Source organism: Hypanus sabinus, chromosome 12 (genome assembly GCF_030144855.1).
Source record: "Hypanus sabinus isolate sHypSab1 chromosome 12, sHypSab1.hap1, whole genome shotgun sequence".
NCBI classification, from domain to species: Eukaryota; Metazoa; Chordata; class Chondrichthyes; order Myliobatiformes; family Dasyatidae; genus Hypanus; species Hypanus sabinus.
The window spans coordinates 75,513,488-75,539,632 of record NC_082717.1 but is presented as its reverse complement, the minus strand read 5'-3'; the positions used below and the strand labels follow the sequence as shown (position 1 = coordinate 75,539,632).

At 43.2% G+C, this 26,145-nt stretch overlaps 1 protein-coding gene across 10 annotated transcripts in view; it reads left to right on the top strand.

Annotated features, from left to right (window-relative positions):
* The window catches only part of LOC132403025 (1-phosphatidylinositol 4,5-bisphosphate phosphodiesterase beta-1), a 1,013,243-nt gene that overhangs the window by 834,704 nt on the left and 152,394 nt on the right, over nucleotides 1-26,145 (top strand). For all 10 annotated transcript variants that reach the window (XR_009515160.1, XR_009515161.1, XR_009515162.1 and 7 more), the window contains 3 exons: nucleotides 5,948-6,032; nucleotides 8,377-8,501; nucleotides 19,280-19,434. Coding sequence is in view for 7 of the 10 variants with exons in the window: in XM_059986239.1 (XP_059842222.1) it covers nucleotides 5,948-6,032; nucleotides 8,377-8,501; nucleotides 19,280-19,434 (365 nt within the window). In the remaining 3 variants the exon portion in view is untranslated. The remainder of the gene's footprint in view (nucleotides 1-5,947; nucleotides 6,033-8,376; nucleotides 8,502-19,279; nucleotides 19,435-26,145) is intronic.

Below are 26,145 nucleotides of genomic sequence, written 5' to 3'. Positions count from 1 at the left end.
ATCATGTAATTTCAAAGACTGCGGGTGTTTCTAACCTAGTGACATTTTTGCATAATCTTTTTAGGCTAAAGTAGATTCATGTGATCTATTTAAACTTCATATCCTCATTATGCATATATTTGCATGCCTCGAGAAAAGTAATTTCACTAATGTTTTTTATACATAAATCCACTGAAGCCACTCTGTTGGAAAGCAGACATCTGATAACATTACAGGTACAATATTAATTTTAATTGTGCTTTTTTTGATTTGAACATCAACAATGAATACAATAACATATTAATTTGCATTTGTATTCATCATTTGGGTTAACATAGATGTATTGATGACTCTAATAAAACCACAAGACATTGAAGCTTGAGTCCAAAATCAAAGTGTTGCAGATTCTGGAAATCTGAATTTAAAACACAAAAGGCCGGTGATCACAAACCAGATCACTGAGGTATTCAGCAGGATGCCGGAGATCTTTTACCAGCCTGTTGTAATGAGTGCAGTCTTCTTTGCTACTTTATTTAGGGGGAGCATCATCGGTGTTGGTGATGCAAAAAGACTAAATAAGCTCATCAAAAAGGCAGGATCCGTCCTGGACACTTTTGAGTTAGTGGAGGAGAGGAGGTCACTAAACAACCCATTGTCCGTTATGGACAATCTGGCACATCCTCTCCATGAATTAGCAGCAGAGCACCCTTTTTGAACAGGCTCATTCAGCTCCACTGTCACAAGGATCGTTACAGAAAATACTTTCTACCAAATGCAATAAGTATATACAACGGTTCATCTGTGTGACAGAACACACATGATAGTACAATAGTCTCTGCTTTATTATTCCATACATTATTATTGCACATTAGTGTACATTGGTAAACTATTATTGTATATATTATTACTCTGTACTTCGTTATTATTTAAGTCTGCACTCTGCTCTGTGCTTTTAAATGTTGCTGCTGTAACGAAAGAATTTCCCACTTAGGATCAATAAAGTACTTAATATATTAGAATATAAACAGGAGAAAACCCGCAGATGCTGGAAAACAAAGTGCTGCACACAAAATGCTGGAGGAAAGCAGGCCAGGCAGCATCTACGGAAAAGAGTAAACAATTGACTTTCCCTTTCCAGAGCTTGCTGAGTTCCTCCAGCATTTTGTGTGTGTTAAAGGCCGGAGATACTCAGCAGGTCAGCCATCATTCTCATTCTCACCATTGTGGTGAGAAATGAGGTTGTTGTTTCGGGCGCTGACCTTTTCTCGGAACTGGGAAAGTTGGAGATAAATAAGCTTCAGGTTGCAGAGAAATGGGGAGAGGACAAAAAGGGGAGATCTGTGATGGACTGGAGACCGGGAGAGATTAAGCAACACAGGTCATGGTGGAGCAGGCTGAGAGAGGGTGGGAACAATAATGAATAACTAAAAAAATGAATCGGATCATCTGACAAAGATCAATGTGGGAGAAGGAGATGGCCGCCCAGCACCTAAGCCTGCGCTGCCATTTAGTAAGACGGTGACATTCCCTGTTCCTCGTTCACACTTTCATACTCAGTCCCAATATCCTCTCATCCCCTTTGTCCAAATCATTGTTGATACTAACTTCAATTGCCCTCAGTAACAGAGCATCCACTAACTTCCAGAGATACACAACACTCAGGAAGCAAGATGGCTGCTGTCACCATTGTGTCACACCTCTAGTGAGCTGGGTTCAATCCTGTCCTTAAGCGCTGTAGGACAAACTTTCTCATCTAGCTCGCATAATGTTTAGAGGTATGAACATGCTAAAAACATTCCCATTTCACTCACTCCAGGATAAAAGATCTAGCTGACCTTTTACCTAGGAATTATGGCTCATTACTAACTCTGGACCCCTCCCCTCAACCATTAAGAAGGAAGTATTTTAGCAAGTAAAACACTCTCTCAGAATCAACCCAACCACCCCTTATTCTTCTAAACCCCAATGAGTTTAGGTCAGTGGTTCTCAGTCCCTCTTCATAGGACATCACTCTTGACCTAAGAATCAATCTGGTGAGCATGCACTGGACTGACTCCGGGATAAGTATATCTTGTATTATTTATGGGGTCTCAAACTTGCACATAACATTGTGCCTGTGCTGGTTCTGTTACTGGTCCTTGTTTATAGCACTGAAGGCGTAAGTTATTTTCCGCTACATCCCTTTCAATTTTGAGTGGAGCCCTTAGATCTGCTTCCTCCTTCCTTCCAGCTCATTGCTGGTATGGTACATGGACATCTTGGTCTGCCAGTGACCTTCAAGGAGACTGAAGATAGCAGAAAGTAGTTCCACGGCCCTGAAGAGCTCAGCAGACAATTCCTCCAAATCTAGTCAAGAAGAAAAGAAAAGCCTACGAAAGGTTCAAAAAAACTAGGTAATGATAGAGATCTAGAAAATTATAAAACTAGCAGGAAGGAGCTTAAGAATGAAATTAGGAGAGCCAGAAGGGGCCATGAGAAGGCCTTGGTGGACAGGATTAAGGAAAACCTCAAGGCATTCTACAAGTATGTGAAGAGCAAGAGGATAAGACGTGAGAGAGTAGGACCAATCAAGTGTGACAGTGGAAAAGTGTGTATGGAATCGTAGGAGATAGCAGAGGTACATAATGAATACTTTGTTTCTGTATTCACTGCGGAAAAGGACCTCAGTGATTGTAGGGATGACTTACAGTGGGCTAAAAAGCTTCAACATATAGACATTAAGAAAGAGCATGTGCTGGAGCTTTTGGAAAACATCAAGTTGGATAAGTCACCAGACCGGGTGAGATTTACCCCGGACTACTGTGGGAAGAAAGGGAGGAGATTGTTGAGCCTCTGGCAGTAATCTTTGCATCTTAAATGGGGACAGGAGAGGTTCTGGAGGATTGGAGGGTTGCAGATGTTGTTTTCTTATTCAAGAAAGGGAGTAGAGATTGCCCAGGAAATTATAGACCAGTGAGTCTTACTTCAGTGGTTGATAAGTTGATGGAGAAGATCCTGAGAGGAAGGATTTATGAACATTTGGAGAGGCATAATAAGATTAGGAATAGTCAGCATGGCTTAGTCAAAGGCAGATCGTGCCTTACGAGACTGATAGAATTTTTGAGGATGTGAATAAACATATTGATGAAGGTAGAGCCATCGATGTAGTGTATATGGATTACATCAAGTTTTAATGACTCTTGACAGTATGGAGGATCAGAGGGATCCTGGGGTCCGAGTCCACAGGACATTTAAAGCTGCTGCACAGGCTGACTGTGTGGTTAAGAAGGCATACTGAGTATTGGCCTTCATCAATCATGGGATTGAACTCAAGAGCTGAGAGGTAATGTTACAGCTATATAGGACCCTGGTCGGACCCCACTTGGAGTACTGTGCTCAGTTCTGGTCACCTCACTACAGGAAGGATGTGGAAACTATAGAAAGGGTTCAGAGGAGATTTCCAAGGACGTTGCCTGGATTGGGGAGCATGCCGTATGAGAACAGGTTGAGTGAACTTGGCCTTTTCTCCTTGGAATGACGGAGGATGAGAGGAGACCTGATAGAGGTGTATAAGATGATGAGAGGCATTGATCGTGTGGATAGTCAGAGGCTTCTTCCCAGGGCTGAAATAGCTATCATGAGAGGACACAGTTTTAAGGTGTTTGGAAGCAGGTACAGAGGAGATGTCAAGAGCAAGTTTATTACAGCAGAGATTGGTGAGTGTGTGGAATGGGCTGCCGGGGACAGTGGTGGAGGCAGATACAATAGGGTCTTTTAAGAGACTCTTGGATAGGTACATGGAGCTTAGAAAAATAGAGGGCTATGTGTAACCCTAGGTAATTTCTAAAGGAAGTACATGTTCAGCACAACATTGTGGGCCGAAGGGCCCGTATTGTGCTGCAGGTTTTTCTGTGTTTCTAGCTATTGCAGGAAACAGTTTAATTGTGAACAGTGCTGCCACCAGCATATCAACGTTTTCCCACAGTTGAAGAACCTACTTTCTGCATTCCATTCTCAGCCAAGGTTCTCAACATCCTGCAAGGTTTTGAGAATGAACAATAAAACAATATCTGGCTTTTCTGGATGGAGTTTAGGCTGATTAAACTTAAACTGAAGCAGGAGTATCTAATAGATTCTTAGGACCCCTGTGTACCAAAGGACCATGTTCACTTTGAAAACTTGAAAAAATACTTGCAGGTAGATACTGACACAATGCAGTAGGGTGTTTTGCAATTAGTTTTCTGTAACGCATGTTTCTATATTGGTTTCTGTTGATATCGGAATGAATATGTTACTCTTTGGTGCTCTTCCAAGCAATAAAATTTGAGGTCCCGCATTCTCCACAGTCTCACAATGCTGCATTATGCTTTTATCAGGCCCACTCATCACATGAATTACGCTCTCAGCAAGCAGCTGAGAAGATAGTTGGCTACAAGTAAAACCACCCATCTATTTCAAAGTTGTAAAATGCTTGTGCTTGATTTTCTTCTTTAGGTCATAATATGATTTGAATTCCTCTACTAAATTAAATCACTCCCGAGTATGTAATCGATTATTTCTGAAATAAATCCTAAATTGTCCTGCTGTGGGTGCCAATTTGGATCAAGTCTTAAAACCTATCTGTGGTTGTTTGCAAGTGATTAAAATCTGGTGTTTATTGAATGTGTCTGTCATAGAGTCACAGAGCAAAACAGATCAGATACAAGCCCTTTGGCTAAATGAGTCCATATCGATTACAGTGCTCACCCAGCTGGTCCCAATTTCTACTTCAGGTCTTCCTAAGCCTTACTCCTTTATGTATCCATCCAAGTGCATCTTGAATGATACAACTATAAATGAAGAATGTCTAATGCTGGGCCTGTATTCACTGGAATTCAGAAGAATGAGGGGTGACCTGGTTGAAACCAATTGAATGGTGAAAGGCCGTGATAGAGTGGAGTGGGGAGGATACCTTGCTATGGTGGGAGAGTCTCAGACCAAAGGACACAGCTTCAGAATAAAGGGATGTCCTTTTAGAATGGAGGTGAGGAGGATTTTCTTCAGCCAGAGAGTGGTGAACCTGTGGAATTCTTTGCCACAGGCAGCTGTGGAGGCCAAGTCTTTATGTGTATTTAAGGCAGAAGTTGATAGATTTTTGACCGGTCAGGGCATGAAGGGTTATGGGGAGAAGACAGGAGATTGGGGCTGAGAGGAAAATTGGATCAGCCGTGATGAAATGGCAAAACAGACTCGATGGGCCAAATGGACTAATTCTGCACCTATATCTTATGGTTTCAACCAGTTCTCCTTGCAGCTCATTCCATATACTCACTACCCTCTGCCTGAAAAAGTTGATCCTCAGGTCCTTATTAAATCTTTCCCTTCACACCCTAAAACTATGCTCCATAGTTTTGAACCACTCTACCCTGGGGAAAAGACTGTTACTGTCCACTGTATCTCATGATTTTAAACATTTCTATGAGGTCGAAATTCCACAGAGTCTTATATTCCACAAAAGAAAAAATCAAGCCTAGCCAACCTTTTCCTATAGTTCAGGCCTTTCGCCATGGCAACACCCTTCTGAATTTTATCTGCACTCATTCCAGTTTAACCATGTCCTTTCCATTAATAGGATGACCAAAACTTTACATGGTACTCCAAGTGCAGCCTCACCAGTGACTTGTACAGCTTCAATATAATGTCCCAATTCCTTTACTCAATGCCTGATTGATGAAGGTGATGAGGTGTACTAAATGTATTTTCACCACCCTGTCTACTGTGATACTGCTTTCAACTAACTATTCACTTGTGCTCCTAAATCGTTTCTGTTCCATTATGCTCACACTTGGCCTACCATTCATAGTGTAGGTCGCACCATGGTTTGACTTTACAAAAGACATCACCTCACACTTCGCTTTCTTAAAATCCATTTGCCACTCCTTAGCCTACTTCCCAACTGACCACATTCCCCTTGTAATCAATGTTAACCTTTGTTGTGCTTTATTTGCAGAGAATAATAAGAGTTTTGAAATGTCATCTTTTGTGGAGACAAAGGCCCTGGAACAGTTGACGAAATCTCCAGTGGAGTTTGTGGAGTATCCTTTCAGAACGATTGTACACAGCTAGACTCTATCTTGTGTTTCAAAGCACCCTGTGTCACCATTGGTTAGAAGTCATTCAATGGAATCGGTTCCACAGAGACATGCGATCTGCAGAGGTTCAAGTTACACTGAGTAGCCACTTTATTAGGTACACCTCTACCCCTGCCCCTTTATGCAAATATTTAATCAACCAATCATGTGGCAGCAACTCAAAGTATAAGTACATGGTCAAGAGGGTTAGTTGTTGTTCGGACCAAACATCAGAATGGGGGAACAAATGTGATCTAAGTGACTTAGACTGTGGAATGATTGTTGGTGCCAGACGGGGTGGTTTGAGTATCTCAGAAACTGTAGATCTTCTGGGATTTTCATGCACAAGGTTCTAGAGTGTGTAGAGAATGGTGTGAAAACAAAACAAAAATCCAGTGAGTGGTAGGTCTGTGGTCAAAAATGCCTTGTTCACAGTAGAGGTGAGAGAAGAATGGCCAGACTGGTTCAATCTGACAGGAAAGTGGCAGTAACTCAAATAACCACATGTTGCATCAGTGGTTTGCAGAAAAGCATCTCTGAATGCACATAACGAACCTTCAAGTGGATGGACTACAGCAGCAGCAGAAGACCACACTGAGTTCCCGGGTGTACCTAATAAAGTGGCCATTGAGTGTGTAATCATAGAAACAAAATATTAAACCATTTAATATAAATACGTTGATGTTGATTTTAAAATTGCACAAAGGACCGCTGAGTGCACATATTAACGGTTCAAAAGTAAACAACCCAATTTCAATCCAAATTATGTGTATCGGGCACATTCAGAGTACTTAATTGAGTGCTGCAAAGTAGTCTAATATTACAAACAGGAGAAAATCTGCAGATGCTGGAAAAAGAAGCAACGTGCACCAAATGTTGGAGGAACTCAGCAGGCCAGGCAGTATCTATGAGTAGAAGTATGTTTCAGACCAAGACCCTTAGGCAGAACTGCAGAAAAGAAGGGTGAGTATACTTAAATCTACTGAGTTCCTCCAGCATTTTGTGTGTGTTGCTTAGCCTAGCATTAATAAGTTTTGCTGTGTAATTTTCTCAGCAAGGCCATCTCGTGAAATGATATTTTAGAGAAAGAGCAGACATTCTTGAAAAAATAAAAGTCAAACCTTAATGCAGAGTTTTGCAGGAAAGGTCTATCTTTTGATGAAGGGGCAACAAAGACCTTCATATTGAATATTAACGCGTCTCTGGTGATATGTAGTAACCTTATTCTGAATTCTTGGCTTTTCCTGTGACCAGTGGCTTACACCCTGCTCTTTAAAGAAAATGGGTTACAAGGTTGATGTGTATAGTGTGGCGTTTGTGTGCACTGTACAATAGAATTTCATCTGAGAAAAAAAATGCACAAGGATTGCAAATTACACACTCAAACGAAAGCAGACCTTCTCAAAAATTAGGTCCCCAAGGTCCTCCCCACCATCACAGCTCCAAACTCCCAGCCTATCTCCAACTCCCACAATGAGCGGAGGGGAGAACAATGACCTAACTTAGTGTTCTCACCTCAGTCTCCTCCTCCACCCCCTTCCCGTCCCGCCCCGCCCCGACTGAGCTGTGATTTACACAACCAGCACTGCCTTGCAATCCTCCACTTGCTCCTTCATGGGCCCAGATGAATGGGTTGAAATCAGACTGTACCTCCCAACAATGACCACTGGGTGGAGCTGTGCTTCAACTGACACTGACAACAATAACCATACCCGATTCAAATTGCTAACTTCAGTTACTCATTGGTAAGTATAAGCCAGTGAGTTCATGCAGAGATTCATCAGATGCTGGAAATCTTCGGGGACACACACAAAATGCTAGAGCAACTCAATAGGTCAGACAGCATGTACAAAGGGAAATAAACAGTCAGTGTTTCAGGCGGAGATTTTTCATCAGGGTCTTATGTATGCAGGGCTTGGAATGCTTCTTGAAGAAGATTTTCCATTTGGAAGATCATTCCTATTGCTTCAATGGGAAAATAGCAGGATCAGCTACGTGCTGGTGGCATCAGAAATAGATGCTTTACCTTTTATGTTAAGACATTTTCTCAAAAGAATTCCCAGAATAGCACATTACAAGCAGAAGCTTCTGGAGATACGAATGCATATGGAGTATAAGTAAGTGGAGAGAAATTGGGACATAGATTATTCCAGAACCCAATTGAATATTATCATCATCCTCCTGTGCAAAAACCAGTCAGGAGTTCACTTAGATCACCACATAGTGATGATATTTGTAATATTGTTTAGACTTTCATCTGCGTGTCTTTCGTTTTCTGTTTTACTCTTCCTTAGTAAATACCGTGCAGGTACAACAAGCGGCAGCTTAGTCGCATTTACCCCAAGGGAACCCGGGTGGATTCCTCCAACTACATGCCTCAGGTGTTCTGGAATGCTGGCTGTCACTTGGTGGCACTGAACTTCCAGACTGTCGGTGAGTACGAAAGTGTGTGAACTCCTATTAGGGCGTTTGACAAGAGGGATCCTGAACGGCTTGTTTCCCTGCACTGGGCACCAGAAGGTCACTCACTCAGGACAGTGAGTTACTTGTTTCAGACCAACAGCAACTTATCACAGGGGGATCTTTAAAACCCAGCAGGCTGCAAGTGCAAAGTGCTGAGAACATTCAAGGCTGAATTGGACAGATGTTGGTATCTAAAAATAATCGAGGTTTGTGAATGTGAAAGAAGTGAAGCCATGAACTTATTGCAAACGCGAGGAAATCTGCAGATGCTGGAAATTCAAGCAACAAACACACAAAATGCTGGTGGAGCACAGCAGACCAGGCAGCATCTATAGGGAGAAGCGCTGTCGACGTTTCAGGCCGAGACCCTTCGTCAGGACTAACTGAAAGGAAAGATAGTAAGAGATTTGAAAGTGGTGGGGGGAGGGGGAAATGCGAAATGATAGGAGAAGACAGGACGGGGAGGGGTGAAGCTAGGAGCTGGAAAGGTGACTGACAAAAGGGATACAGAGCTGGAGAAGGGAAAAGATCATGGGATGAGAGGCCTAGGGAGAAAAAAAGGGGGAGGGAAGCACCAGAGGGAGATGGAGAATAGGCAAGGAGTGATTGTGAGAGGGGCAGAGAGAGAAAAAGAAGAGCGAAAAAAGGGGGTGGGAATATAAATAATAAATAAATAAACAAACAAACAAACAAATAAGGGATTGAGTAAGAAGGGGAGGGGGTCTATGTTCATGCCATCAGGTTGGAGGCTACCCAGCCGGTATATAAGGTGTTGTTCCTCCAACCTGAGTGTGGCTTCATCTTGACAGTAGAGGAGACCATGGATAGACATATCAGAATGGGAATGGGATGTGGAATTAAAATGTGTGGCCAGTGAGAGATCCTGCTTTCTCTGGCGAACCAAGCGTAGGTGTTCAGCAAAACAGTCCCCCAGTATGTGTCAGGTCTCACCAATATATAAAAGGCCACACCGGGAACATCAGACACAGTATACCACACCAGCCGACTCACAGGTGAAGTGTCGCCTCACCTGGAAGGACTGTCTTGGGCCCTGAATGGTGGTGAGGGAGGAAGTGTAAGGGCAGGTGTAGCACTTGTTCCGTTTGCAAGGATAAGTGCCAGGAGGGAGATCGGTGGGAAGGGATGGGGGGGACAAATGGACAAGGGAGTCGCGTAGGGAGCGATCCCTGTGGAAAGTAGAAAGGGGGGAGGGAAAGATGTGCTTGGTAGTGGGATCCCTTTGGAGGTGGCGGAAGTTACGGAGAATTATATGTTGGACCCAGAGGCTGGTGGGGTGGTAGGTGAGGACAAGAGGAACCCTATCCCGAGTGGGGTGGCGGGAGGATGGGGTGAGAGCAGATATACGGGAAATGGGAGAGATGCGTTTGAGAGCAGAGTTGATGGTGGAAGAAGGGAAGCCCCTTTGTTTAAAAAAGGAAGACATCTCCTTCGTCCTGGAAAGAAAAGCCTCATCCATGAACTTGTTGAATAGCAGAGCAGGCTTAAGGAGCCATGTGGCCTGCTTATGTTTCTACTTTATGTGGCTCCATGTAGTACCAGGTAGAAGGTTCAGTGTTAACAGAAGTGAAGCCATTTAGCAGAACTAAAAAGTAGGGCCTCCTAGGCTGTGATCACAGAATTGCGACCCATGCCACGCACTATTGAGGCCGGAAATAGGAAGATTATATAGTTTAACACGTGACTAAGGAGTTGGTGTAAGAGGGAGGGCTTCAAGGATGGTCACACCATACAAAGTAGATGGTGGCACCTGAATTAGAGGGGGGACTAAAATCTATGTGGAAAGGTTTGCTAGTGCTGCACAGTGGGGTGGGCGAGGGAGGGAGAGTTAAAATAAAGTTGCAGGGGAATGGGAACCGGTGTGCCAGACAGATAGTGGAGAGCTTGTGGAGACAGATATTGTTAAGACCCCAGACAAGGTCAGGAATCAAAAGGTTGAGCAACACACACAAAATGCTGGTGGAACACAGCAGGCCAGGCAGCATCTATAGGAAGAAGTACAGTCAACGTGTCAGGCTGAGACCCTTCGTCAGGACTAACTGAAAGAAGAGATTTGAAAGGTTGAGCATGGTACGCCTAATGTCCTGAACTGCGTATATTTCAACGCAAGAAATATTGTTAGGAAAGGCAAATGAACTCAGGGCATGGATCAACATATGGAATTATGATATTGTAGGCAATAATGAGACTTGATTGCAGGAGGAGCAGGACTGGCAGTTCAATGTTCCGGTATTCTGCTGTTTTAGACGTAACAGAGCGGAGGGGATTGAAGGATAAGGGGTGACGTTACCAGTCAAGGGAAAGGCCAATTCTTGATGGTATCAGAAAGGTTCTGGCAATTGTGGGTTGGGACAGACTTTTTTTTTGACATAGAAACATAAAAGTCTACAGCACTTTACAGGCCCTTCGGCCCACAATGCTGTGCTGACCATGTAACCTACTCTAGAAACTGCCTAGAATTTCCCTACCACATAGCCCTATACTTTTCTAAACTCCATGTACCTATCTAAGAGTCTCTTAAAAGACCCTATTGTATCTGCCTCTACCACTGTCACTGGTAGTGCATTCCACACACTCTGTGTGAAAAACATACCTCATCCTCCGTCGCTCCAAGGAGAAAAGGCCGAGTTCACTCAACCTATTCTCGTAAGGCATGCTCTCCAATCCAGGCAACATCCTTGTAAATCTCCTCTCAACCCTTTCTATGTTTTCCACATCCTTCCCATAGTGAGGTGACCAGAACCGAACTCCAAGTGGGGTGTAACTAAGGTCTTATGTAGCTGTGACATTACCTCACGGCTCTTGAATTCAATCCTATGGTTGATGAAGGCCAGCACACGATATACCTTCTTAATAACAATGCCAACCTGTGCAGCAGCTTTGAGTGTCCTTTGGATACAGACCCCAAGATCTCACTAATCCTTCACACTGCAGAGTCTTACCATTAATATTATATTCTGTCTTCCTACTTGACCTACCGAAATGAACCACTTCACGCTTATCTGGGTTGAAGTCCATTTGCCACTTCTCAGCCCAGTTCTGCATCCTGTCGATGTCCAGCTGTAACCTCTGACAACCCTCCAGACTGTCCACAGCACGCCCAACTTTTGTGTCATCAACAAACTTACTAATCTGCACTTCTACTTCCTCATCAAGGTCATTTATAAAAATCACAAAGAGGAGGGATCCCAGAACAGATCCCCGTGGAAAACCACTGGTCACTGTCCTACACGCAGAATATGAGCCATCTACGACTACCCTTTGCCTACTGTGGGCAAGCCAATTCTTGATACACAATGCAAGCTCTCCTTGGATCCCATGCCTCACATGGGAAACCATATCAAATGCCTTATTGAAATCCATAGACACTACATCCACTGCTCTTTCTTCATCAATGACTTTCAGGATCTTCTCCAACATCTTGCCCACCACTGAAGTAAGACTCACTGGTCTATAATATCCTGGGTTATCTCTACTCCCTTTTTTGAACAAGGGAGCAAGGTTTGCAACCTTTCAATCCTCTGGTACTTCTCCTGTTCCTATTGATGATGCAAAGATCAGTGCCAGATGCTCAGCAATCTCCTCCCTCGCTTCCACAGTCGCCTGGGGTACATCTGGTCCCAGCAACTTATCTAGCTTAATACCTTTCAAAAGCTCCAGCACCTCCCCTTCCTTAAGGTCTATACACTCAAGTGTTTCAGTCCACTTTAAGTCATCCCCACAATTGCCAAGCTCCTTTTTACTGGTGTATACGGAAGGAAAGTATGAATTAAGTACCTCCCTACCTCCCTACCTCCTCTGGCTCCATACACATGTTTCTACCTTTGCTCCTGATTTGTTCTGTTCTCACATGACTCATCCTCTTGCTCTTCACATATTTGTAGAATACCTTGAGGTTTTGCTTTATCCTGCTCACCAAGGCCTTCTCATGGTCCCTTCTAGCTCTCCTAATTTCATTCTTGAGCTCCTTCCTGGCATCCTTTTAATTTTTTAGAGCTCTAACAGTATCTAGTTTTTTGAACCTTTTATGAGTTTTTCTTCTAATTTGAAGGTATCTGTAAAAATGTGTTTCTGGGAGTGCGAATTTAGTTGGCAATTGGTCAAATGAAGCAAGAGATCCTGAGATAAACAGGTCCCAAAAACACTTAATACCTAGTTCAACCCAATCCTTAAAGACTTTGTCAGTCATGGAAAGGATAAAAAAATAATTAAGGAGAATGGGAGATGATAATAAAAAATTCACTAAACCAAAAAAATCCTAAATTGAGACCAAATCCTGAAAAGTTGCTTAACAATTATGTTATCTGTTATTTTATTTGCTGAAAAAGAAGAGTATGATCCAAGAAGAGAGACAATAGAGGAATTTTTTACAGAATTAACTTATAATAAGGAGACCCACGATGGGCAATCTTTATGATAAATATAATAGGACCAGAAAGTAATGTTTCTTATATTGGCAGCCCAATGGTATAACCTAAAATTGGGTAGGGCTAATCCACCCATCTCTTTATTTCTTTGTAGGTAAACTTTACTTAAACGAACGTGTTTATTATTCCAAATATAAGATGTTAAAAGTGAATCTAAAGAATCAAAGTAGGTCTTAGGAATAAAACTAGGTAAGGCCTGAAAAAGATATAAAATTTTAGGAAGAATCTTTTCTTCTTAGCTAGATTTTCTATATTCTTTGTACACCATGGTTCTTTTACCTTACCATCATTCTCTTGCCTCAATAGAACATACCTGTACAGAACCCCATGCAAATGTTCCCTGAACATTTGCCACATTTCTGCCGTGCATTTCCCTGAGAACATCTGCTCCCAATTTATGTTCCCGAGTTCCTGACTCCTGACTAATAGCATCATATTTATCTCTATTCTCATTAAATGTTTTCCCAAATTGTCTGCTCCTATCCCTCTCCAGTGCTATGGTAAAGGAGATAGAGTTGTGATCTCTACATCCAGAATGTTCTCCTTCTGAGAGACCTGACTTCTGACCAGGTTCATTTTCTAATACTAGATCAGGTACAGCCTCTCCTCTCGTTGGCTTATCTACTTATTGCTTCAGGAAACCTTCCTGAACACACCTAATAAACTCCACCCCATCTAAACCCCTCACTCTGGGGAGATGCCAGTCAATATTAGGAAAATTTCAACAATCCATCATGAGAACCCTGTTATTATTGCACCGTTCTAGAAACTGCCTCCCTTTCTGCTCCTCGATGTCTCTGTTACTACTGGGGGGGGGGGGGGGGGTCTATAAAAAACACCCAGTAGAGTTACTGTCCCTTTCCTGTTTCTGACTTCCACCCACAATGACTCAGTGGACAATCCTTTTGAAGCATCTAAAGCCCAGCACGTCCAGCAACCATTCCTGCTCCTGAGTTATCCAAGTCTCTGGAATGGTCAGAACATCATAATTCATGTATTGATCCATGCTTTAAATTTCATCCATCTTGCTTATGATACTCCTTGCATTAAAATAGATACATCTCAAACCATCTGGCTGTGTGCCTCTTTGCTCTATCGTCTGCCCATCCTTCCTCATAAACTCCCTACAAGCTGTCACTACTTGTGTGCCAACCGCCCCATCCTCTGCCTCTTCACTTTGGTTCCCACCACCCTGTAAATCCAGTTTAAACCCTCCCCAATAGCATCAGCAAACCTCCCTCCCAGGATATTGGTCCCCCTCCAGTTCAGGTGCAACCCGTCCCACCTGTACAGGTCTCCTCTTCCCCAGAAAAGGTTCCAATGATTCAAGAACTTGAAACCCTGTCCCCTGCACCATCTCCTCAGACAGTCTGCCTTCCTGCAAAGGTGTTCTTGGTAAGTGAGAGACCATCAAACGTCAAATTTTGAGAGTACAAGGCTTGTTTGTGCCTGTCAGAATCAAAGTTAAAGATAACGGGTTTAGGGAACCTTGGTTTTCAAGAGATATTAAGGTCCTGGTTCAGAAAAAAAAAGGTGCATAGCAGGTGGAGACAGGTAGGAGCAAATGAAGTACTTACAGAATTAAGAAATGCAAGAGAACACTGAAGAAAGAACTCAGGAGGGTTAAAAGGCAAGAGGTTGCCCTAGCAGAAAAGGTGAAGGAGAGTCCTAAGGGATCCTGCAGATATGTTAACAGCAAAAGAATTGCAAGGGACAAAATGTGTCCTCTGGAAAATCAGAATGGTAATCCATGTGTAGAGCCAAAAAAGATGGGGACGATCTTAAATAGATTTTTTGCATCGGTATTAACTCAGGAGACAGACACAGAGTCTATAAAAGTCAGGCAAAGCAACATCATCTTCATGGACCCTGTACAGATTACAGAGGAGGAGGTGTTTGCTGTCCTGAGGCAAATTAGGATGGATAAATGCCCAGGGCCTGACAAGGTGTTCCCTCAGACCTTGCAGAAGGCAAGTGTAGAAATTGCAGGGCCCCAGCAGGGATACTTGAATCATCCTTTGCAACATGTCAGGTACTGCAGGACTGGGTGATAGCTAACATTGTTCAGCTGTTTAAAATTAAACCAGGAAGTGAGAGAACTCGACATCAGATGCCAGAAAGTTGTTGGAAGATTTTCTGAGGGACCAGAGTCTTTGCATAGACATGGTCTGATTGGTGATAGTCAGCATGACTTTGTGCGTGGTAGTTCATGTCTAACCAATCTTATAGAAGTTTTTGAGGAAGTTACCAGGAAAGTTGATGAAAGCAAGGCAGTGGAGGTTGTCTACATGGACTTTAGTGAGGCATTTGACAAGGTCCTGCATGGGAAGTCAGTCCAGAAGGTTCAGTTGCTTAGCATTCAGGATGGGTAGTAAATTGGATTAAACATTGGCTTCACAAAAGAAGCCAGCGAGTGGTAGTAGACGGTTGCAACTCTGACTAGAGCCCTGTGACTAGTGAAGTGCCTCAGGGACCGATGCTGAGTCCGGAGTCATCTACATCAATGATGTGGTTAACTGAATCGGCAGATTTGAAGGTGACGCTGAGATTGGAGTGTAGTGGACAGCGAGGAAGACTACCAGAGCTTGCAGCGGGTGCTGAACCAATTCAAACAATGGTTGAGAAATGGCAGGTGGAATTTAATGCAGACAGTGCATGGTGTTCACTTCGATAGGACCAACTAGGATAGATCTTACACCATTAGTAGTAGGACACTGAGGAATGCTGTAGAACAAGGGTATCTGGGAATACTGGTATATAATTCATTGAAAGTGGTGTCACAAGTAGATAGGGTCGTAGAAACATAGAAGACCTACAGCACAATACAGGTCCTTCAGCCCACAAAACTGTGCCGAACAGTCCTTCCCCTAGAAATTATCCAGGTTTACCCATAGCCCTCTATTTATCTGAGCTCCACGTACCTGTCCAGGAGTGTATCCGCCTCCACCACTGTTGCTGGCAGCCCATTCTACGCACTCACCACTCTCTGCGTTTTTTAAAAAAAAACTTACCCCTGACATCTCCTCTGTCCCTACTTCCAAGCACCTTAAAACTGTACCCTCTCAGGCTAGCCATTTCAGCTCTGGGAAAAAGCCTCTGACTATCCACATGATCAATGCCTCTCATCATCTTATACACCTTTATCAGGTCACCTCTCATCCTCCGTCACTCCAAGGAGAAAAGGCCGAGTTCACTCAACCTATTCTCATAAGGCATGCTCCCCAATCCAGGGAACATCCTTGTAAATCTCCTCTGCACCCTTTCTATGGTTTCCACATCCTTCCTGTAGTGAGGTGACCAGAACTGAGCACAGTTCTCCAGGGTGGGGTCTGACCAGGGTCCTATATAGCTGCAACGTTACCTCTCGGCGCCTAAACTCAATCCTACGATTGATGAAGGCCAACGCACTGTATGCTTTCTGAACCACAGAGTCAACCTGCACAGCTGCTTTGAGTCTCCTATGGACGTGGACCCCAAGATCCCTCTGATCCTCCACACTGCCAAGAGTCTTATCATTAATACTATATTCTGCCATCATATTTGACCTACCAAAATGAACCACCGCACACTTATCTGGGTTGAACTCCATCTGCCATTTCTCAGCCCAGTTCTGCATCCTATCATCCAATCAATAAAGAAAGCTTTTGGCACATTAGCCTTCATAAATCAAAGTATTGATTACAGGAGATGAGATGTTATTTTGAAATTATACAAGACACTGATAAGGCTTAATTTGGAGTATTGTGTGCAGTTTTGGTTACCTACCTACAGGGAAGATGTAAATAAGGTTGTAAGAAAATTCACAAGTATGTTGCTGGGACTGACAAACCGGAGTTATACGGAAAGATTAAATAGTTTAGGACTTTATTCCCTGGAACGTAGAAGGTTGAGGGAAGAATTGATAGAGGTATACAAAATTACGAGGATATAGATAGGGCGAATGCAAACGGTGATTTTCCACTGAAGTTGGATGCGACACCTAGAGATCATGGGTTGAGGGTGAAAGGTGAAACGTTTAAGGAGAACATGAGGGGAAGCTTCACACGGAGGATCAGGAGAGCATGAAGCCAGCTGCCAGCACATGTGGTTCATACAAGCTTGATTTCAACTTTTAAGAGAAGTCTGGGTAGGTACTTGGATGGTAGGGGTATGTAGAGCTATAGTACCAGTGCAGGGTGATTGGAGTAGGCAGGTTAATTTGTTTGGCACAGCCTAGATGGGCAAAGGGGCCTGTTTCTGTGCTGTAGTTTTCTAGTTCTCAATGACTCCAGTGATGTGCTTTAGAAATGAAGCAACAGAGATGGAGTCCTTTTCTGAGGCTGGAAATCAATAAAAAAATAAAAACAGATGGTAAGAGTTTCCATAGATAATTAAGATAAGGACAGAATGATGATCATGCAGGAAGTGAGCGTAGGGAATTACAAATGGTAAATAAAGAGATTACAGGTGAATTAAACTGCTGCTTTGTCCCTGTCCTTATTACAGAGGGAATAAGTAACATCCCAGAAATTGTTATAAATTGTGCACAGGGAACTTAAGAACAGCGAGCTAATCAATAACATGCAATAAATTGTTGGCGACAACCTTGATCCTCTGGTCATAATGGAACTGGCTATTGAGCTAATTGATGTACTGGCTTTAATTTGCAAAGTTCATTAGATTTGGAGTAGCTTCCATTAGATTGAAAAATAGACAAATCCTTTATTTAAAAATGCTGACAGAAAGCAGGAAGCTAAAGGCCAGTTGGCTTAACATTCGTATTGGGAAAAAACTTGAAAATGTTTATGGAGAAGTGTCAATACAGGGAAGGCGACATGACTCTGTGAAAGAGAAGTCACAGAATGGCTGCAGGTCAGCGGAAAGTCATTTGCATCCACTCTGGCCCTCCCTTTTATGCCATGAACTTCAACATTGTGGATAAGCCTGCCACGTGACGCTTTATCAAGAGCCTTCCCGCAGTCTGTAATCACCACATCCACTGTCAGCAGCCTCATCAAGACATTCGGTCGAATTTGTTGAACGTGATTTGTATATCGCTGCTGGATTGCCTTCGCTATTCATTTTCCTGCAGGTGACGATTGATCACACCTCAGATTAATGTTTCACAGAGCTACCATGGTGAAGCAGGTTTCAGTGACGGAGTCGCACAAAAGGGGGATGGGCAATTCATTTTAATTGTACTGGTTGAAAGAAGGGTATAACCAATTAGCTCTAACACTGCTATTAACTTCTCTTCCCTGTATGTTTTAAATATTCTCTTTAGGGAATTGGAGTTCGCCATCATTGGATTCACATGGCTTATCAGAAAACCCTTCAGCCCCTCGACACTGTTCCCACTTAGACTAATTCTTACACTGATCTATTTTTATTTTCCCACATTTCTCATCAACGCCCCTCAGATTCCATCCCTCACCCGCCCACGAGGGGTGATTTACAATGGTTAATGGTCCGACCAACCTGCACATCTTTGGGACGTGAGAGAGAACTGCAGCATGCAGAGGAAACCCGGGAAACAATGGGGAAAATGTACAAATGCCACTATGAACTCAGCTTATTGAAGCTGTAACTGTGCTGCCCCATTCTTTCAGGCAGTTGATTCCACACAAGCTGTGCTGTTTTACAATGACTACAGTTAAGCTCATCAGGGGAGGCCTTAGGCTGCAAGATGATTAGAAGCAGGATGGTCTGTTCCTGAATGTTGCGGACTTCCCATCTTTGTGAAGTGTCACACACACGCGCGCGCACACACACACACACAGATACACACACACACACACACGCACGCGCACACACGCACACACATGCACATGCACAGGCACACACGCACACGCACACAATTGTTGTTTGATGATACCAAAACTATCAAGGCCTCCAGGTGGTGGTTGTTTAGGCTCTATTTCTGGAAATTATCCCCATGAAACACTTCATTCAGAAAAAGAATGGAAAAGACTATAGGGTTATAATAATTTTAGTTATGATGTTAATAACGGGATCTGGATAAGTGCACGACAGTAGCACTGAGACAAAAGCACAGCCATCGGATATCAGAGCAGGCATGATGGGCTGAATGGTCTATTGTTGGTTCTATTTTTATGTTCTTATACTTTGATTATACTTTTTCTGTCATAACAACAATTTAATGGGTCACAACTCCTACAATAACGTAAGTCCCAGCTAAATTTTCTTTTGCTTTTTTTAAACTTTTTGCATTGAATAATGTACCACGCACATGCAGAAGGGGAAAATCGTAAAGTTATTAAGTGTCAATCAATTTTGTTTTTTTATCCTGAATAATTTATGCAGACCTGGCGATGCAGCTGAACATGGGGATGTTTGAACACAATGGGAAGAGTGGCTTCCGCTTGAAGCCGGAGTTCATGAGACGAACGGACAAGCACTTCGACCCCTTCACTGAGACAACAGTTGACGGGATCGTGGCCAACACCCTGTCCGTGAAGGTGTGGTACTCTAATCTCTGACTGTGATTTCTAACAGTGTTTGTAATGTTAGTGCAAACGTAATTAACATTTGACAAGTGGCATGTAGGTGCCAGCAAAATGCTGGTCCATTTTACGCATTTAAGATCTGTAGGTGGACAGGCTGCTGAATCACAGACTTGATCTTGCTCTGCCTATCTGTACACTCAATGTATCCGAGTACAACTGTTATTTTATGAATCGAAACTTCATTCTGCAATTATACTGCCTTTGACTCCATCAAACAATCTCGTCTTGAAATCTTTCGTACATTCACGATAGTATGGGTTTTACTCCAGTTTAGCTTAATCATATACATGTGAGCTAACAAACACTCTGATTAATTAACCTTGAAGTTTTTCAACACCTGTAAGTACAAACATTTGTACCTTTTCCTCAAAGCATGGGGAGAGTTGTTTGAAACAATCACTAAACGAGTCTCTTATAATTTGTGCCTTATATTTGCACATGAAAGGACCTGAAATCCACATAGACCAAGGAAAAGACAAGCTGCTGGAGGAATTCTGCCTCGTGGAGAGATGGTTAATACTTTGGATTAAAACTCTGCATCCAAGACTGATCAATCTACTGGTGAATACTTCTCATCTGTACTCACCATGAGAAGGGTTTGGAAGATAGTAATGCAGGGGAAGGGTATGTGTACACTCTGGAGCATCAGTCCCAATGGAGGGTCTCAACCCAAATCATTGACCATCCCTCTGCCTCCACAGATGCTGCCTGACAGGCTGAGTTCCTCCAGCGGTTTCTCATTTGCTCCAGATTCCAGCACCTGCAGCATCTTGTGTGTATCCGTGTATGCATATGTGGTTTTTTTACATTTCTGGCTGAGATATAGTGAATGAGGGTGAACAGCACTCAGAGAAGAGTTTAGCCAGAGATGCGCTCACTTGTATTTCATGCGGCACATTGGGAGGGGAAAGAGTATGGCAATTCAGAAGATCAGGAGTATGAGAGATTAAGACTTGTGTCGATGAATGCTGCTCCAACTATACTTGACGTGCTCGATACTACCCAAACCCTCTTGATTAACACCTCATACCCAACATTAAACATTCACTCCCTCTGGCACAAGCAAACTATGGCTGCAAAGTGTGCCATCTACAAAGAGCACTGCAATTATTCACCCAGAACACTCCCAACAGCATATCTTCTTCCATCAAACAGGGCAGCATGGACATGGGAACACCCCTCACTACAATTCCTATCAAAGAAGAAATCCAGTGTGACTTGGAAATTTATCATAGCCCCTTCACCATCACTGGGTCTAAGTTCTTGAACACCCTTCCAAACAGTTTTGTGGGAGAAGCTTCACTAGAAGGATTTAGGTGCTTGAAGAAAGTGGCATCAAAGAGCTATTTAGCGATACGTTGCGGTGAGTCCTCTGGCTTTTTGAGTCACACCATCCCAGCAATCCACAACAAACCTGCCCAACTCTAACCTACAGGACAATTTACAATGTCCAATTGTGTCTTTGCACATTGGAAGGAAACTGAAGGACCCGAAGAAAACTCACACATTGCACAAGGAGGATGTACAGAATCCTTACAGAATGGTGCAGAGATTGAACTCTGAGCTCTGGAATGCCCCAAGCTGTAATAGCATCGCTGTAACCACCAGCTTATCATGATGTATTCATGGCAACGTTAAGATTGCCCAGGACTCTCTGGTCTACGAGCTGTCCCCAGGGGTGCATGATGAGACAAACATTAGCTGCTGCTGGAAGATTAGCAAGTCAATGAAGGAAATGCTCAAGTTTGCCGAAATCTTGCTGGTTTCCAGTGCAGCCAAGTGTTGCTGATTGACACATTCCACTCATCCATTGATCAATGATAATGTCTGCTCAAAATTACCATGGCACATGAGAGAATTTTGTTTGAGTATTATGGCCAGTTTAGGATGTTTACCACCCTTGGTCTAAGACAGGCATGGGCAAACTACGGCCCGGGGGCCATATGCGGCCCGTTAAGCTTTTTAATCCGGCCCGCAGAACTTGATGAAATTATATTAATAAAGCTTGTTAACGTTTTTTCCCCGCAATTCTGGTGTTTTCCCAATATTTGACGCACTCTATATACATTGACCTTTGCGTATTACTCCACATTTGCGCTTTACTCTTTGTTCGGCTCGACCTATTTGTGTGAACAGGCGTTCAGCGTCATGAACATCAACAAAGCCAGCCACAGATCCAAGTTAACTGACCAACACCTCAGATCCATCCTGAGAATCGCCACAACAAAACTAAATCCAGACTTTGATGCGCTGGCTAAAAAGGGAGACCAACAACATTGTTCCCACTGAAATTAAAAATAAGTTTCTTAGTTGTGTTATATAAAAAATGCATTTGAAAATATTTTTTTCAATAAGCCTTACATGTTACATGTCATTTCTGTTAAGTGATGGGCGTGAGTAGTGCGCAGGTGCACGTACGTTCTCAAAATAAAAAATGCGCTCCAGATCAAATAACGCACTCCGCATACTGGTGCGCTGTCACTGTTCTGTCCTTGTGCTGGTTGTTGTTGAGTTTTGGCACAGGGGACAATTGAATAAGAAGGAGCAGGACAAGTAGACCTGCATCTCCTACCGTTTTTGAAATAAAGACAGTCAGGAGGAGAGTGATGATGATAATATCTTGAAGGATAACAGAATTTTCAGTGTTTTAAAATAATAACTGTTACTATTAGAAAAAGCTGTATTTTATTCATTTAATTTTCAGTGTTTTAAAAGTCATTTCAATAAATAGCTAAATACCATGGGACTTCAAAGACAGATATTTTGTTGTAATGCATTTGTTCATTTTCAATTGAAATTAAAGCACATGTTTTCTACATATCCCATGATATTTTATTTTCTCTTATGAGGTGTATTACCAAAACACTCCGTCCATCTGCTCCTGGTCCGGCCCCCCTGTCAAATTTTAGAACCCTTTGTGGCCCACAAGTCAAAAAGTTTGCCCACCCCGGTCTAAGATTATGTGCTGAGAGATAAGTTGAAGTTTGTTACAACTGCTACAAATACTCTGTTAGGTAAGGCCAGGGTTTAAGGACTCAGAGAAGTAATCTACATATGGAACTAGTGATGTGGGTGAGTATCTGAATAAGTTCTCCTTCTACCCAAGGAGAAGATCACAGAAGATAGTGAGAACAGGGTGGAGCACATTGATAGTCTGAAGCATGATAATACTTAGAAGGTGCGAGTGTTAGGTGTCATGGAACACATAAGAGTTGATAAACCCCCAGGGCCAGATGAGATCAACCCCAAGAAGGGAAGAAATAAGTGGGGTCCTAATGGAGATTATTGCATCCTTGTTTACCATAGATGAGGTACCAGAAAACCTTTATTTCTAAAGGGCAGCAGGAATGAGCCTAGTAACTATAGGCAGGTGAGCCCGACATCAGTGCCAATGAAATAAATGGAAAACGTTCTTATTGGTAAGATTTATTGGTACATTTGGAAAGGCAGCGGCTGATCAAGCACAGTCTTTGTGCTTTGTGCAAGGGAAATCCTGCCTTGCTAATACTTTAGTTTGTTTTTTTGAGGAGGTAATTGAGAAGTTTGGTTAAGGTTGAGTGGTTGACATTGTCTATAATGGCATTTAACAAGGTCCTTCATGGTAAACTAGTTCGAAGTTCTAAGACATATAGAGTCCAAGGCAGACTGGCTTGGTGATAGGAAGTAAATCTTGACCCAAGTAGTGGTGATGTAATTTGGGAAGTTGAATAGGGTAGGATATAAATGGATGTATATATATTAAGGAATGTTAATGAACAGAAGGACTTCCGGGTTCAAGTCCCAAAAGTGTTAATGAGGATAGATATGATGGTGAATAGTGCATGGCACGCTTGCCTTCATGGGTTGCAACTTGGAATATAAGAGTTTGGAAGTCATGTTGCAAGGCTGCTGGACCATACAACATCCCTGGTAGAGTGCTCAGAGGATGTGCAGACCAGCTAGCAGATGTTCTCACTGACATCTTCAACATCTCCCTGAGCAGCGCCACCGTTCCAACGTGCTTCAAGGCCACCACCATCGTCCCCATGCCGAAGAAGTCTTCAGTGTCCTGCCTAAATGACTACCGTCCCGTTGCACTTACATCCATCATCATGAAGTGTTTCAAGAGGCTCATCATGAGGCATATCAAGACCCTGCCGCCCCCCTCACTGGACCCCCTGCAGTTTGCGTACCGTCCCAACCACTCAACAGATGATGCCATTGCCACCACCCTCCACCTGGCCCTAACCCACCTGGACAAAAAAGACACATACGTTCGGATGCTGTTCATAGACTTTAGTTCAGCATTCAACACAATCATCCCTCAGAAACTGACTGGAAAGCTGAGCCTATTGAGCCTGAACACCACCCTCTACAACTGGATCCTAGACTTCCTGACTGGGAGACCTCAGTCAGTCCAGATCGGGAGCAGCATCTCCAACACCATCACACTGAGCACGGGGGCCCCCCCGGGCTGTGTGCTCAGTCCACTGCTGTTCACTCTGCTGACCCATAACTGTGCTGCAACACACAGCTCGAACCATATCATCAAGTTCGCCGATAACACCACCGTGGTGGGTCTCATCAGCAAGAACGACGAGTCAGTTTACAGAGAGGAGGTGCAGCGGCTAACGGACTGGTGCAGAGCCAACAACCTGTCTCTTAATGCGAACAAAACAAAAGAGATGGTTGTTGACTTCAGGAGGGCACGGAGCGATCACCCCCCGCTGAACATCGACGGCTCCTCGGTAGAGATCGTCAAGAGCACCAAATTTCTTGGTGTTCACCTGACGGAGAATCTCACCTGGTCCCTCAACACCAGCTCCATAGCAAAGAAAGCCCAGCAGCGTCTCTACTTTCTGTGAAGGCTGAGGAAAGTCCATCTCCCACCCCCCATCCTCATCACATTCTGCAGGGGTTGTATTGAGAGTATCCTGAGCAACTGCATCACTGCCTGGTTCGGAAATTGCACCATCTTGGATCACAAGACCCTGCAGCGGATAATGAGGTCAGCTGAGAAGATCATCGGGGTCTCTCTGCCTGCCATCATGGACATTTACAATACACGCTGCATCCGCAAAGGAAACAGCATTATGAAGGACCCCATGCACCCCTCATACAATCTCTTCTCACTCCTGCCATCTGGGAAAAGCTCCGAAGCATTTGGACTCTTACGACCAGACTATATAACAGTTTCTTCCCCAAGCTATCAAACTCCTCAATACCCGAAGCCTGGACTGACACCTTGCCCTATTGTCCTGTTTATTATTTATTGTAATGCCTGCACTGTTTTTGTGCACTTTATGCAGTCCAGTGTAGGTCTGTAGTCTAGAGTAGCTTTCTCTGTGTTGTTTTTTTTTGTGTAGTTCAGTCTAGTTTTTTGTACTGTGTCATGTAACACCATGGTCCTGAAAAACGTTGTCTCATTTTCACTATGCACTGTACCAGCAGTTATGGTCAAAACGACACTAAAAGTTGACTTGACTTGAACTTAACAACACACTGGTTTCACTATACTTGGAGTCCAGTGAGCAGTCCGGTCATCACTCTATAGGAAGATGTGATTATGCTGCAGAGCGTACAGAGGAGATTTGTTAGGATGTTGTCAAGATTGGAGACAATAGTTATGGGGACTAGTGGGACTTAGTTTCCCTGGATGGAAAAAGATGAGGTAGCCTGATATTGTATAAGTAATTAAATTATAAGAGGTATTGGTTGGATAGACAGTAAAGATCTTCTTCCCATGTCTGGGATATCATAAATAAGAAGGCTTATGAATAAAGTGAAAGGAAGGAGTTTTAAAGGAGATTTGAGGGGAAAGTATTTTTTACACAAAGAGTAGTTGATATGTGAAATTCTTTACAAGATAAGCTGGTATACTCAGAAACAGTCGCTCTGTTTAAGAGACATTAGACAGACAGTAAATTGGCGAAGCATAGAAAGATACTGACCGAATGCAGGCAACTGGGATGAATGCAGATAGGTAAAAATTCGATCTAGCTATGGTGGGCCAAAGGGCTTGAACTTTGTTGTACAATTGTGACTCAATGATTCTTTAAGGTCAGCCCCACCAATGCACACAAAGAAGCTGACGCCCCCCCCCCCCCCCCCCGAGAATTTCCTTGGAAATATTTGATGACTTTCCTTCCTGGCCTTGTTCTTGCTCACTGAAATCCCCTTCCATCAACTCTTCACTGATTTTGAGATGTTACACAGGTTTTCCCATTCCAGGGCACATATCCATTCAATACGTTGACCTCATGACCCAACCCAACGGACAGCCAAAGGCCATCTTGCCATCACCGATTCTAACCTGTTTCCAAGCATCAGATTTTCAACCATGGAAAATTGCAAAGCTCATTCCATTGCCCTGAGCCTCAGCTTCTTGAAAGAGTGGGACTGTCGTTGGTGCTTGCCTCCTGCCTCCAATCAGCACCCTCATTATAGGGTTAACTGGGAATGTTTTAAGCTGTTAACTGCTTATTATGAGATTGCTGTATGTGGGAGCCAGCATTGTCCAAATCTACTGCCATGTTCCTTTGACAGAATTGACTAAAAAAGTCTTCAGTTGGGAATAAGGCCCTAGGGTCCTGAAAGGTACTCTAGAAATGCTGGTCTTTTTATTCATGACACTAATTCCCTGCTTAAAGTAACTGGCAGTGAGATGATCTTTGCAGAGAAGCA